This window comes from Megascapheus bottae, chromosome 12 (assembly GCF_031878675.1).
Source record: "Megascapheus bottae isolate mThoBot1 chromosome 12, mThoBot2.hap1, whole genome shotgun sequence".
In the NCBI taxonomy this organism is placed as follows: Eukaryota; Metazoa; Chordata; class Mammalia; order Rodentia; family Geomyidae; genus Megascapheus; species Megascapheus bottae.
Window position 1 is genome coordinate 27352401 of NC_143520.1, and position 13845 is coordinate 27366245.

At 39.4% G+C, this 13845-nt stretch overlaps 1 protein-coding gene across 1 annotated transcript; it reads left to right on the forward strand.

The window, feature by feature from the left end:
- Positions 1–759: 759 nt before the first annotated feature.
- On the forward strand, positions 760–12427 carry Nmi (N-myc and STAT interactor). The gene is given in 10 exon segments (XM_090343115.1): positions 760–855; positions 2555–2679; positions 2681–2709; positions 7518–7585; positions 7587–7631; positions 7714–7899; position 8404; positions 10781–10884; positions 11922–12036; positions 12039–12427. Coding segments are annotated over 10 exon segments (801 nt in total). The 5' UTR covers positions 760–789; the 3' UTR covers positions 12101–12427.
- The last annotated feature ends 1418 nt before the right edge of the window (positions 12428–13845 follow it).

Below are 13845 nucleotides of genomic sequence, written 5' to 3' on the forward strand. Positions count from 1 at the left end.
AGTCCCACAACCAAACAAACTCAAAACAAGTTAGAGTGGAAATTGATTTATTCTTGAATTTGTGCAATTTTTTTCTATCTTAAAGTCTTTTTTTTAATAATTAGGAACTATAGAGGCTAATAAGCATAGGGAAGTTTGGAAAGAGTATCAGCTGAATAAAGAGTTTATGGAAGATGAAGAAATTAAGGTAAAAGGAAATTATCAGATTATTATTTAAAAAGTAATTTATAGTTATTAGTTTGAAATTAAAGCATATCTAAGTCTTAACTTCATGATTTTCAGGACTATTAGACTTGGATAGTAACTCAAGTTCATGTGTGTAGTAGATTAAGACAGCGGGCTATCATGAGAATCATGGCTAATTGTTTTATTCTGTGTCATAATAACTTGTTCACATAGTGCAACTTAAAAACAAGTTATATCATAGTTACCAATATAGCTTGGAAGGGAGGTTTTAAACACTGGCTTATGATTCAGAAGATGTGCATCTCAGTCCATGCTGGAATTGTAAAAATTCCTAGGATCTTGGTCATCATGAAGGCAACATTTGCCTTTTTCCACATAACAGAGCTACAAATTAGCTCTTTAGAATTGGTAGCTGATGATCTAGAATATTCAACAAATGCAATCCTAATATGGGCATATTTATTATAGGGGCATCTTGCTCAGGGTGGAGGAAATTTGGCATCTTCAATTAATTTAGAAAAAAAGAGTTGATGAGTCATTTAATTTTTCTGTGCTATTTGATACTTCTTTTAGGAATCAATTAAAGAAGTTCAAGAGGTAAATATGCAGCTATGTGAGGAGACCCAAAAACTTGAAGACGAAATACAAGCAGCCACCAGAGACTTCCAAGTACTTTGACTGCTTTTTAAATATTGAATCTTTTTATGAACTTGCACTTTGTTTACAAAATGATTTAATTATTCAAGATGTTTTTAAGCATTCTAATTTTTTAAGAAGTTGGGACAGCTGGGGGACTTGGAGGCACATAAAACCCTAGTTCAAGTCCCAGGATGGCACACACACACACACACACACACACACACACACACACACACAATTACTAAGTTACAAAGATTTAAAAAATTGGGGTATAATTTTTCAGTTGAATACTACACAATGCTCATTACCACTATCCTATGCTTTTGAATCATATAGTTGGCCCTTCTCATTCGTTTTATCCATGGTGTTAGATTAACCTAAATGAATTTCATAGTTTTAAAAAATTGGACATAATCTCCCCCCAAAATGTATCGTATACTTCCCTATACTTCCATTAAACATGATTTGCAACCCTGTTTCTTTTTAACAATCTAGATTGTTAAAAATAAAATATTGTCACTTTTTTGTTGTTGAAGAGGGAAGATAGCAGGAAGTGATGTTTCCCGAGTTTAACAGGTGGATGATTTCTGGTAGAAGAGTGTTAGATTCTGGCTACTTAGCACCCAGGGTCTTTGGAAAATATCCAGTCTAGTGTCTACACTTTACAGATGACCTACACTAAGTCTTCCTGAGCTTTCTCACTGTAACTCTAGAGAACTTTTGACTTCTCATTGGTATGTTTTCAAATGATTAGAAAGCACTCTGCCTTTTCTCAGACACGGCAACATGTTTTCAATTTAGCCTATGGTTATTAGGAATTTCCCTAAAGTTGCATTATATATATGGTAGCCTATTCCTGCTACTCCAGCAACTCAGGAGGCTGATATTGGGAAAAAAATATAGTCTGAAGTTAGATTGGGGAAACATTTTGCCAGATCCCATCTCAACTAATAAAAAGCTGAATGTGAGGGCTTGTACCTGTCATCCCAGGAAAGTATAAATAGCATAATCGTGGTTGAAGGCAGCTGAACATAACAGAAAAATAACAAAAGCAAAAATGGGCTGGAGAGTTGGGTGAATGTAGGTGACTCATTTCTGTAATCCTAGTTAATCAGGAGGCTGATAACTGGAGGTTTGAGATGTGAAATGAGCTTGCCAGATTCCATCTTCAAAATAATCCAGTGAGATTTAATCACCTGAGTTGTAGAAATAGTTAAAAAGTTGAAAAGCTGGTGTTGAGGAAGATGTAATTTAAATTTGATGAATTTACATGATAGAATTCAGGAGTCATTCTTTTGAGATAAAGTTATCTGAATATTATGAAGATAACTATAGTATATTCAGCTGTACATTTCATACTTTTTTGCCATGAAATTAGGCATACTGTAATTTCCTGATGAGATAGTGGGTTATTGGTTCAGTTATTCAAAAGATACTAATCTACGTGAATGATGTTGGCTTTGGGATCAAATACTATACATTATTGAGCAGTTTAAACAATGTTTACAAAAAGTGAGGGAATTATATGCTTATAATTTCATCTGTGAGAAACTGAAAGATGAACATTTGATTAGGTTACTAAAGATATTCAGTAAGACCACAATCAATATTTTGTCAAGTTCTAACATCAGTGGAGAATGTATTATTGGCTATCCATATTACACAGTCACTGGATGGACTTAAGTTATTTCTTGTCTTGATTTTAATTAAATCTTTCTGTTTGAACTAGATTGAGGAGAATATTCCTGGAGCACAGATGAAATTTGCCTCAGTAGAGAATTCCAAGAATAACAGCCAGTTTTTCAGTGCCTCCTGTTCATTTCAAGTGAGTTCACAAATTTTCTATGCGCTACAGGTGCTCAATCACCTTCGAGGAAGAAAAAGGTATCTTAAAAATGGGACCACATAAAAAAAATAAAGAAAAATGGGACCACATTACCTTTGGAAAACACTTGGACTCTCAAAGCTTTTTCATAGATATTTGGTCATCACAATGCAATTTGCATCGATGTATTCTCTTTTACCCTGTAGGCATATATGATGTCCTCATTTTGTAGCTGAGAAAACCGACTAGAAGCCATTAACTATGTAAGATTTTTCTATACTGCTAATTTCATGCAGCAATGAGATAAAAAGATCAGTCACTGAGAGAGGGATATCTGGAACCAAAATACAGGTGTTGGGATGTCCGTTCCTAGGATCTGTATACATGTTTCTTAACTGGTAATAACAGCAATACTCTTGTAAGGTAGAAGGCCATATTGTCAAAATGGTCTCAGAGACATTATCCCATACTCAGGCAACTCTACAAACACAAGCAGGTAGGGCAGGTATTGTACATACTTTATAGTAATAAAAGAGAGTCTAACAATAAGTAAGTGGTTTGCTCAAGGACACATAGCCAGTGAATGGACAGAACTTGTGACTGAGAGAGATTGATATGTGATGTTTGTGAAGTTTGAGATTGTATGGAGTCCTCTGCAATACTTTAGGAGGAAGAGCTGGCTTTCAATGTCAGCTTTGCCTCATCCTACAAGTGTAAGTATGACTGAATTCTTTATTCACCACAGGTTTTTCTGTAACTGACTTTGTGGTAGTCCTTGTTTTATTTTACTTTATTAATGTACAGTTACATTTACCAGGTAGTAGCTGCATTATTTTTCACACATTGATACCCCTTCTTATATGTTTTTATTCCCATTTTCCTCCCCCTGTTGTCCTTACTTTATAGGCTGTTTTTGAATATTTAAAAGAGAGATGTGGATAGAATATTTAGCATGGTTTCTGACATGGAATAAACAATAAATGTTAACTGATATTATTTCTACATGTCAGAAATTTCCTACATAAGGAAATACAAGTAAAGAAGACTAGTAACCTACTCAAAGTCCAGAGAGTTAATAAGTTGCTCAGTTGAGAGGTAAAACCTATGTGTCATGTATATTCTACTGGACCAACATGCCTCTGAGCAGGCCATAGGCTCAGGCCTCTATTCTGGTATTGTGAAGGCCCTAGATGGGACTGACCAGATGGCCTTCTCTGGCATCTACTCTGTTATGGTGGCCTGAAAATAAATTTTAAGAGGAAGAGTCTGGGAGGTCATTATATGCACAGATGTGGCCTATGCCCCCATGTGCTGTCTTTCATCCTGGAGCCACCCATCCAGCTGAAAGGGAAGAGGGCTGGCCAAGAACTGTGCTGGAAGCCTATCGTGGTTAGGTGTTACAGGCAGACAGAAATGAGAATTTGGAAGGTAATCATCATATATCACCTACCTAGGAATAGTAGAATTCGGATTCTCTTCAGACACAGCTACGCCACTATATTTACCCTGTGTTTTTGAGGCCCCACTCTCATGGGACAACATTGGGCTTGCACACAAGAAAATAGGAGGTGCCTTTTCACCGTCAGCGTTATAAAAGTTGAGACATAAGTGGTCTCTCTCAGCTGTGTCAGATCACCAGATGTTGGGGGATTGGGGGCAGAGAGGGGAAAAGGATCATCTGAGTATGACTTCATTGATGTTTTCTGTTGTTGTTGTCTGTTGCCATTAGCAAAAATTAAAAAAATCTCAACTTCTAGAGTCACATTGTGGTACAGTGACTCTGAATTCCCACACGGCAACGCCCTGCCTTCTAGCCCCACTTCTCTTCCTCCAGCTGTGGTGCACTGACTTGTTGTCATAAACACATATGGGGTTTATAAGACAGAAAGTGAATATCTCTTATCTTCGTGGTACAGTAATCTCAGATAAGCAGTTCCATATGTTGACAGCTGACATGCTATAAACTCCCATCACATTATTGAAAAGAAATTCTGCCTTATATTTATTTTAAACTGACTTTAGACTTCTAATTGTTTTCAGAATAGTTACATTTCTGAATATCTCTCATTTGTCTACCTCAGAGTTCTCAGAAGGGACTCCTTCATCATGAGAAACAGAATGTCCTTCCTGAGTTAAGAGGGGGATGGATTCTGGTTTGTCGAATGGAGATTGGGTCTCCTGTAGTGAGATGGATGGGTCTGGATATTCTGTGAGGATCGATTCATTTTCCTCCAGTGAATCCAGTATTGAGACTACACTTGATGCTTCCCCCGCACATAAGCTGGGGACATTTTCCATGAGCCCAGCGTGTGTCCCTTTAGCCTGCACAGTGAGTGGAGTGTCGCTCTGACTCACGTGGACTGACTCTGGGTGGACTGTGAAAGGAAACGGAAGGAAATCTGGCTGCTCTTTTTCTTCCTCCAGAGTATCTGCAGGTTCAACTGTGTCACACATGGGGTTCAGAGCACAAGGTATATCCACAGAACTCCAAACCTGTTTAGTATTTTCTACAGAAGGCCCATGCTTTCTGGAGTGCAGTGATGATTCTCCATCTCCATCAGTCACCAGCTCCACTGGTGGGTTTTTCATCTGGAGATGAATCTCTTCTACAACAACCCAAACAGACTCTGAGGTACCCACCCCAGGACTTCTTTTTCTTGGTCTCCCTGGTTGCGCATTCCTCCAGCTGGTCAAAAAGGATGTGTAAGCGGAAGAGCAGCTCCGAAGCCGGCATGTGGAGCCTCATATAGAGATTGATTGTGTCAGGGTGTGGCAGTTCTTGAATTCATAGAAATCACTGGGGTAGAAGTCCATTCACATGGTAGAGATGGAACACACAATGCAGAGATCCTTTCATTCTTTCTTGCTGTTGAGAATGAACACATGACTCTGCAAGCATGGCTATTCTGTGCTGACAGACTCTGAGACCTCTAAAGTGCCATCAGAGAAGGGTTCTGCCAGGATGAGTCAGTACCAGTCAAGGAACACTGCAGCGACAAACAGCCTCATCTGATGTCTACTTACAACGTGTTCAAGGTGACTTAGTAGGCGATTCTGTTCTTCCTGTGAGGAACAGAGGCCACCAGGTAGAGTCTCCACTTTGACACTCTTCCTGACCAGCTGCAGGAACCAGCGCGGCCCCAGATCCCAGTCGGACTGCTGCTGCAGAGCCCACAGTCCCACGTAGGGCAGGAAAACCAGGGCTACCAGTCCCAGAGCCACTCGCTACAAAAGCTGCTTCTCCTTCTGCCCAGTCAGGGCACACCGGCCTAACTTTTTCTTGTTGAAGGGTGGAGCCAAACCACAAGAGGGCCTAGTGGCAATGAAGAAAGTAGCAGGAGCCTAGCCCCGACTCCCAGGCACTTCCATGCACTTCTGCTCCTCCCTTCCAGTGAATTGGAAGCTACCACCAACTCCCTGGGGGGGAGGGGGGGAGGAATGCGGAGTCACCACAGCCAGCGCCAATGTTGGGCACCGTGGAGTCACCACGCTCGGGATTCTTTTTTCTCCACTTAGTAAGTTATACTTCCGCCTTCTTGTGGAAGGTCTATCTGGGTGTGACTTGGGAACTCCAAACATCAGATCTCCCACCTTGTGGGCAGCGATGGTGCATCCTGTTCCACCCCAGCTGACCCCAGGTGAGAAAGTGCCCTGGTAGGGTTGTTGGGAGGCAATGGGTGCTCGCTGGGCACAGGTGAGCATGGTGCTGCTTTTGATGGGACAGCTCCCAGGCCCAGAGTTCAAGCCCTACACAAAGTAGTCTCTACTTGGCTTTATTAAATGGGTAGTTAACTCTTAGCCTCTTGAATTTCTTGACTTCTTTGTACAATCCGGATACTAGGTCTTTTACTTATCTATAAGTGCAAAAGCCTCCTCTCAATCTGCAAGGTGTCTTTTTTTTCATATACTTAGCTCAATTTTTAAAATATTTAAATTTTTGGTGGTACTTGAATTCAAGGCCCTGCGCTAAGTAGGCAGGCACTTTATCACTTGAGTTACACCTCCAGCTCTTTAAGCTACTTATTATTTTGAGGCAGGGTCTTGCTTTCTGTTTGGACATGATCTGCTTTCCTGATGTATCTGAGATAACAGACACATGAAAGCATGTAGCATGCCCATCTTCTTCTGTTAAGATGGAATCTCATAGAGTTTTTATTCTCCACCTGGTCTAGAAACTTGATCTTTCCAATCTCTATCTTCCAAGCCAGAATATTCCCTAAATCCTCACTCAGTTTTGTAAGCCTATATAGTCTTTAGTATGTATCCTTGGGAAGACAGGGGTGAGGAATGATAAAATTCAATGAAAGTAATGTGAAAAATGGCACACGCTCATGGAGTTTTCCTAGCTTATTCACCAAGGAGAAATTTCTGGCTGAGCTTTAATGTCCTAAAAGAACTCTGTGGTAATATTGTCAACAGTGTAAAGGAAGGGTGTGTGGTTGAGAGAAGAGGAGCGGGACACTGGTGGCTCATGCCTGTAATCTTAGCTTCTCAGGAGGCTGAGATTTAAGGATCCTGGTTCAAACCCTGCCCAGGAGGAAGTCTGTGAGACTCTTACTTCCCCTTAACTACCAAAAAAACAGAGTGGAGCTGTGGCTGAAGTGGTAGAGGACTAACCTTGAGCACAAAAGTTCAGGGACAGAGCCCATTCAAAGCCCCAGGAATCACACACACACACACACACACACCTGTATCTATTTTCATCATCTGTATATATCTTTTTTGTTTGCAAGAGGATTATCCCTAAGGAAATTTAGATCTTTGAAAATTAAAAAAATTCAAACACTGAGAGAGATATATTCTTAAAGAAAAAGCACAAGAATTTCTCAAAATATTGGAAACTAATAATCCCCCAATTATTTTTCAGTTGTGCAAAATGTGATTGCAAAGGGGATACATTATGTGAAGAGAGAGGCTGTAAATTTGGAGGTCACAAGTTCAGGCTCAGCAAGTTTCCCTGAACATAGGAGTCAGATTTCAGGTAATAGTAATCAAAGCTGTTTGTAATTTGATTGATTGTGGGCACTCTTCTTATCTGTTCTAAATGAGAAACCATTTCCCAGGTTCATATAGATGTTTCTAAGATGAAGATCAGTGTCACAGAGATTCCTGACGCATTGCCTGAGGACCAGATGTGAGACAAGCTGGAGCTGAGCTTTTGTAAGTCTGGGCTTGGAGGAGGTGAGGTGGAGTGTATGCATTATGATAAGGAGTCCCACAGTGCTGTCATCAGCTTTGTGGAAGCTAGAGTTACTCACCCTTGAAAAAGTCAGTACTACACCATCTTTACTACTTCTGCCTTGTCAGAGAACATCCATGTTCTACTTCTTTTATGTCAAATTAATTAATATGAGAATTGGGGAGTGTGTGTGTGTGTGTGTGTGTGTGTGTGTGTGTGTGTGTGTGTGTGTGTGTATGGTTATCTCTTTTGATACGGAACTGGAAGCAGAAATGCCAGGTCACATGGTCATTCTATACTGAATATGCTGAGGAATTGTCATGTCCACTTTACATTCCTCCTAGCAGTGCTCCAAGGTTCTATTTCCCTACATTTTCATCACTAAGGGCCTGCACTGCTAACCACTGAACCCCACTACCATCCCATTGTGGATTAGTGGTAGGATTATAAAAAAACCATGACTACAGGTTCTCAGGAACTACTCCGTTAAGCCTGTTCAGACTTCACATATTGCTATAAAAGAAATCAGCACGTTGCCTGTGGCTTCTGCCTGTAGTTGTAAGCTACTTCAGAGGGTGAGATCAGAAGATCTTGGTTCAAAGCCACTCTGGGCAGGAAAGTCTATGAGACTTTTATCCTCAATTAACTACCAAATAGCTGAAAGTGGAGCTATGGCTCAGTTGAAAGAGTGCTACCTTTTAGCAAACAAAAATGTCTAGCTCCAGGACTGGCTCACATACAGAAATAAAAATCAGACTGTTGTTTGCATTAGAGAAAATGGATGAATATTTGCTATTTGCCTTCATTTTTCTAGGTGATATTCAAGCTTCCTCCGTGTCCCTCCAACCTTACTGCTTAATATCATTACTTCAGTAAATGAAATAAAGTAGCATCATTAAAACATTACTGTAATTATATATAGTTATAAAACTATAGATTACATTATCCTATTTATATATAAGTTATGTATAGTTGTATATAATATAGTATATATAGTTATGTAATTACATATAATTGTAGCGTATAAAACTGGGACTTGCATTTAGAGCCTTATGTTAGCTAGGCAAGCATTCTACTACTTGAGGCATAACTCTAGCTTTTTTTTTGCTTCAGTTTTTCAGATAAAATCTTTTTACCTGCAGCTTCCATCCTTCTATCCATACCTCCCATGTAGCTGGGATTATAAGTGTATGCCATTATATCTTGCAAAATACATTTATGTTTTGTAATATATGGTATTCTAGCCTCACTTTTGTTTATGAAATGCTTCTTTTTTTTTTATGAAATGCTTCTTAAGAAACGTGGAAGCCCTCTAGTGTTGCAGATGAACATATGTTCTCTGAAGCTCAGGATACGTCTATCTGAGGACATCATCTTTCTCTGTGCAATGATTGGTTGCAGCGAGTAGTTTAGGATTAAAAATAATGCTTAAACTTCATCATTGTTTGGTCTTGGTTTTTATTTTTTATTTATTTATTTATTTATTTATTTATTTTTACTCTTTTTTCTTAATTGTAATTAGTAAAAGGGTTACATGATATTTGCCAGATAGAAGGTGCGTTAATTCACATACACTGATACCCTTTCACATGTCTTGGTACCCATTTCCCTCCCCCCCCACCCCCCACCCGTCTTGGTTTTCCCCCCTTCCCTATCAAATTTCAAATATCCAAATACAAATAAATTCAATATATTAGATAACAAAGTGAGATACTATACCAATATGAGATAACAAGGGACAGCAAAGGAGATGAGAGACAACATAGTACATTAAGGACAACAATCGTTCATTATATGGCTTTTGTTTCACTATCCTGGAGGTCCTTTTAATTAGCTTCACATTATATGTCCTTATGTATCAAGATTTTGCTCTATTGCAAATCTCTGCTAGTAGAGCCCAAGGTTTCTACTGATTATGACGAATGAGGGAAACCATTGAGCCTAAGTTCCTTTGAGTCTGGCTTACTTCACTTAATATGATTTTTTCTAAGTCTTTCCATTTCCTAACAAATGGGGCGATGTCATTCTTTCTGACAGCAGCATAGAATTCCATTGTGTACAAATACCACAACTTGTTGATCCACTCATCAACTGAGGGACATCTAGGTTGGTTCCATATCTTTGCTATGGTGAATAGTGCTGCAATGAACATTGTTGTGCTAGTGGGTTTAGTATGTCCTTGTTTCTGGATGGTTGGGTAAATGCCAAGTAGTGGAATTGCTGGGTCATAGGGGAGTTCTATGTTTAGCCTTTTGAGGCACTGCCACACTGCTTTCCATAGTGGTTGGACGAGTTTGCACTCCCACCAACAGTGTAGTAGTGATCCCTCCTGGCCACATCCCCTCCAGCATCTGTTGTCATTCGTTTTCCTAATCCTGGCCATTCTAGCTGGAGTGAGGTGGAATCTTAGAGTTGTTTTGATTTGCATTTCTTTTATGACCAGAGATGTTGAGCATTTCTTCATGTGTCTATAGGCCATTTTTGTTTCTTCTTCAGAGAAGACTCTCTTTAAGTCTTTGGCCCATTTTTTAATGGGATGGTTGTTACTTTGGAGGTTAGTTTTGGAGTGATTCAATTTTTTGAGTTGTTGATATATTTTAGATATGAGGCCTTTGTCCGTTGTTTGGTTGGTGAAGATCTTCTCCCACTCTGTAGGCTTCCTGATTAGTTTACTAGCTATGTCCTTTGCCATACAAAAGCTCTGCAGTTTAATGCAGTCCCACTTATCCAGCCTTTCTCTGATTTGTTGTGATTCTTGGTCCTTATTAAGAAAGTTTCGTTGGTCTTGGTTTTTAAAATCATACGGTATGAAGTTTTCAATATGAACTATAGCATGTTTTAGAAATTAATCACTCAATTTAGTATTTACTTTGATATTATCCTAATGGAAGGAAATTTTGACTTTCATCTATGATATTAAAGGAGAACTTTTCCTTCTTGTTTACTTTTAGTTGCTGACAGAATTTTGAAAAAGAAAGACTATCCTCTTATGAATTGAAAGTGCCATAGGGTTACTGTTGCTCTATTCATAGAAAAGCATCTGAAAAAGTATTAGGTAACATTTTTTCCTTTTTTTTGGTCAGTTGTGGGGCTTGAATGCTAGGCCTGGCATTGTCCCTGAGCTCTTCAGCTCAAGACTACCGCCTATCCCTAGAGCCACAGGGCCACTTCCCATTTTCTAGTGGTTAATTGGAGATAAGAGTCTCATGGACTTTTGTGCTCAGGCTGGCTTTGAACTGTGATCCTCAGATCTCAGCCTCCTGAGTAGCTAGGATTATAGGCATGAGCCACCAGCACCCAGCAGGCAATGTTTTTTCCTTTCTTTCATTCTGGGAACTTATGGCCCAAACCTAGCCCACAAAAAATAAAAGCATATCTTCTGTCTGCTACTGCTTCAGATTTAGCAATGGGGAAGATAAAAGGTAGTTTCTTTCCTCTGTCTCTGTCTCTGTTTCTGTGTGTGTCTCTTTCTCCCCCTTCCCATCAAAACCCAGTCCAGGGGTTTCAACTCAAGACCTTGGCATTTGCTAAGCAAGTGCTTTATCATTCGATCCATGCTCCCATCCCTTTTCACTTTAGTTATTTTTCAGATAAGGATTTGTTGTTGTTGTTGTTTGCCTGAGCTGGTATTGGCTATGATCTTACTACCTAAACTTCCTCTATAGTTAGCATTATAGATGTATACCTTTATGTCCAGCTTGTTCTTGGAGATAGGGTCTTGCTAATTTTTTTTCCTTTTCTGGACAGATGTCAAATCTGATCCTCTTGTTTCTACTTTATAAGTAGCTGAGCGTATAGATGTGAGCCACCATGCTGGGCTTGTTCATGTCTTTAACTTCTACTAAATCTTGTCAACTGTCCTTTAACTTGTCTTAATGCTTCTCTGGCTGCTCTACCCTCTGCCCTCTGTAATACCACCAGAGTTTCCTTGCTGAAGCTCAGGGTCTGCCTCTAATATTTTCTTGCTCAGAAATGTTCCTAAGGTTCCCTGTCTTTCTTAAAGCCTAGAATATGTAAGTATAGCTTTTGAATGGACAGTTTTGTAATTCAAAGCATCTAGATTTTTCTAATTATTGTTTTATTCCTTCCTAGAGCTTTTCAGGAGTGTCTCAGAGGATGGTGCTTCTGACTGGGCTGGAAGCCATTCAGATGGATGAAGAAATGGTGGAGGATTTGGTTAGCATTCACTTTCAGTGGGAAAAGAATGGAGTGGAGAAGGGAATGTGAAGTACTCCTTAGCTCAGCCTTACATAGCATATTTTAAAGAATAGACCAAAGGAATCATGAAAATTATTGCTTTTGAGCCCAAATCACTACCAGCAATGGAGAATCTTTTATTTCTGCAAGGGTCATTTGCTGTGTGATGTTAGCTGCTATTGATTTTATGTTACTATGTACTGAATTTCAAACACTGCCTGTAGTTAACTTGACAAGGCAAGAAGAAATGATTCTGTGGGTTTAGTCTGCAACATTTGTCAGAAATGAGTATCCTTTTTCTTAAAAAAAACTTATTTTTTTTGTGATTGTTATTTTACTTTACTTTTTTTTTTTCAGTGAAAGATCTTGATATATGCCCTAGTCTGGCCTTGCATTTGTGATCCACCAGATTTCAAAGTGCTGAGATTATAGATGGACACAACCACATCTGGCTTAAGAACTTAATTTCTACAGTGTCCATTCATTCCTAGACACAAGAATATATTTCTAAGTTTTCCAATTCTTTGTTTCTAACTCTGCTGCAGGTTTACATATATAAGTGAACAGTGTGGAAAAGGCCAATGCCTGGATGAGGTTCATGATTTTTGAGATCAGCCTAAGGGATCCAGAAGTTCTTTGCTGGCATTGGCTCATTCTGTCATGTTCCCCTTGGACAATCCCATGTCTGTCAATATAAAAACTTGAGATATAAATTCTCCTAAAGGATTTACAGTTCTATTTAACCATGGAGGAAGGCTGTAGATGCTTCTAGAGATTCCAGGACTGCCAGAGCTACCACCTGCTATCTTGCATAGGGTCTCACTGAACAATTTTTAACATCTTGGAACTGAGCTTGCTATCATTTTTTTTTCCCTCTTGGAATTCTCATCAGTTGGAGTGCCTTATGTCTTGTGCTTTTTTCCAAGTATCCTGTCTTTCAGTAAATCTTGTATGCATAAAAATAGTATAAGAATGGGTCGGGAGTTTGGCCTAGTTATAAGGTGCTTGTCTAGCATGAATGAAGACCGGGGTTTGATTCCCTGGTGCCACATATGTAGAAAAAGTCAGAAGTGGTGCTGTGGCTCAAGTGGTAGAGCCCTAGCCTTGAGAAAGCCTAAGGACAGTACTCCAGCCCTGAGTTCAAGCACTAGACAGGAGGGAAGAAAAACCAAAACCAACCAAACAAACCAACAAAAGAATAGTATAAGAAAACTAGCCAAAAAAGGAGGGGAGAAGGAGGGAAAGTGGGGGAAAAGCATGGGAAGGAGTAACAATGTTCAACAAGAAATGTACTCACTATCTTATGTATGTAATTGTAACCCTTCTGTACATCACCCTGACAATAAAATGCAATTGAAAAAAATAAATTGATTTTTTTTTTTTGCCAGTCCTGGGCTTGAGCTCAACTTTCTCAAGGCTAGAACTCTACCACTTGAGCCTCAGCACCACTTCCAGCTTTCTTCTATGCATGTGGTACCGAGGAATCGAACCCGGGTCTTTGTACATGCCAGGCAAGCACTCTACCACTAGGCCAAACTCCTGGCCAATATAAATAGATTTTTTAAAGGAGAGTGGAACACAGGGTTAAGAAAGAGTCAGGTAAAATTGATCAAAGTATATTATTTGCTTGTTGTAAATATCAAACAAAATTTTTCTGTATAATTTATGCTAGTAGAAATTTTTAAAAGGTGTGTGTGTGTGTGTGTGTGTGTGTGTGTGTACCCGTGCACAAATACTGAAGCTTGAAACTCTGGGCCTGGGAGCTCACTGTCTCTAATCTTCTATGCTCAAATTGGTCCTCTAATGTTTTAGCCACAGT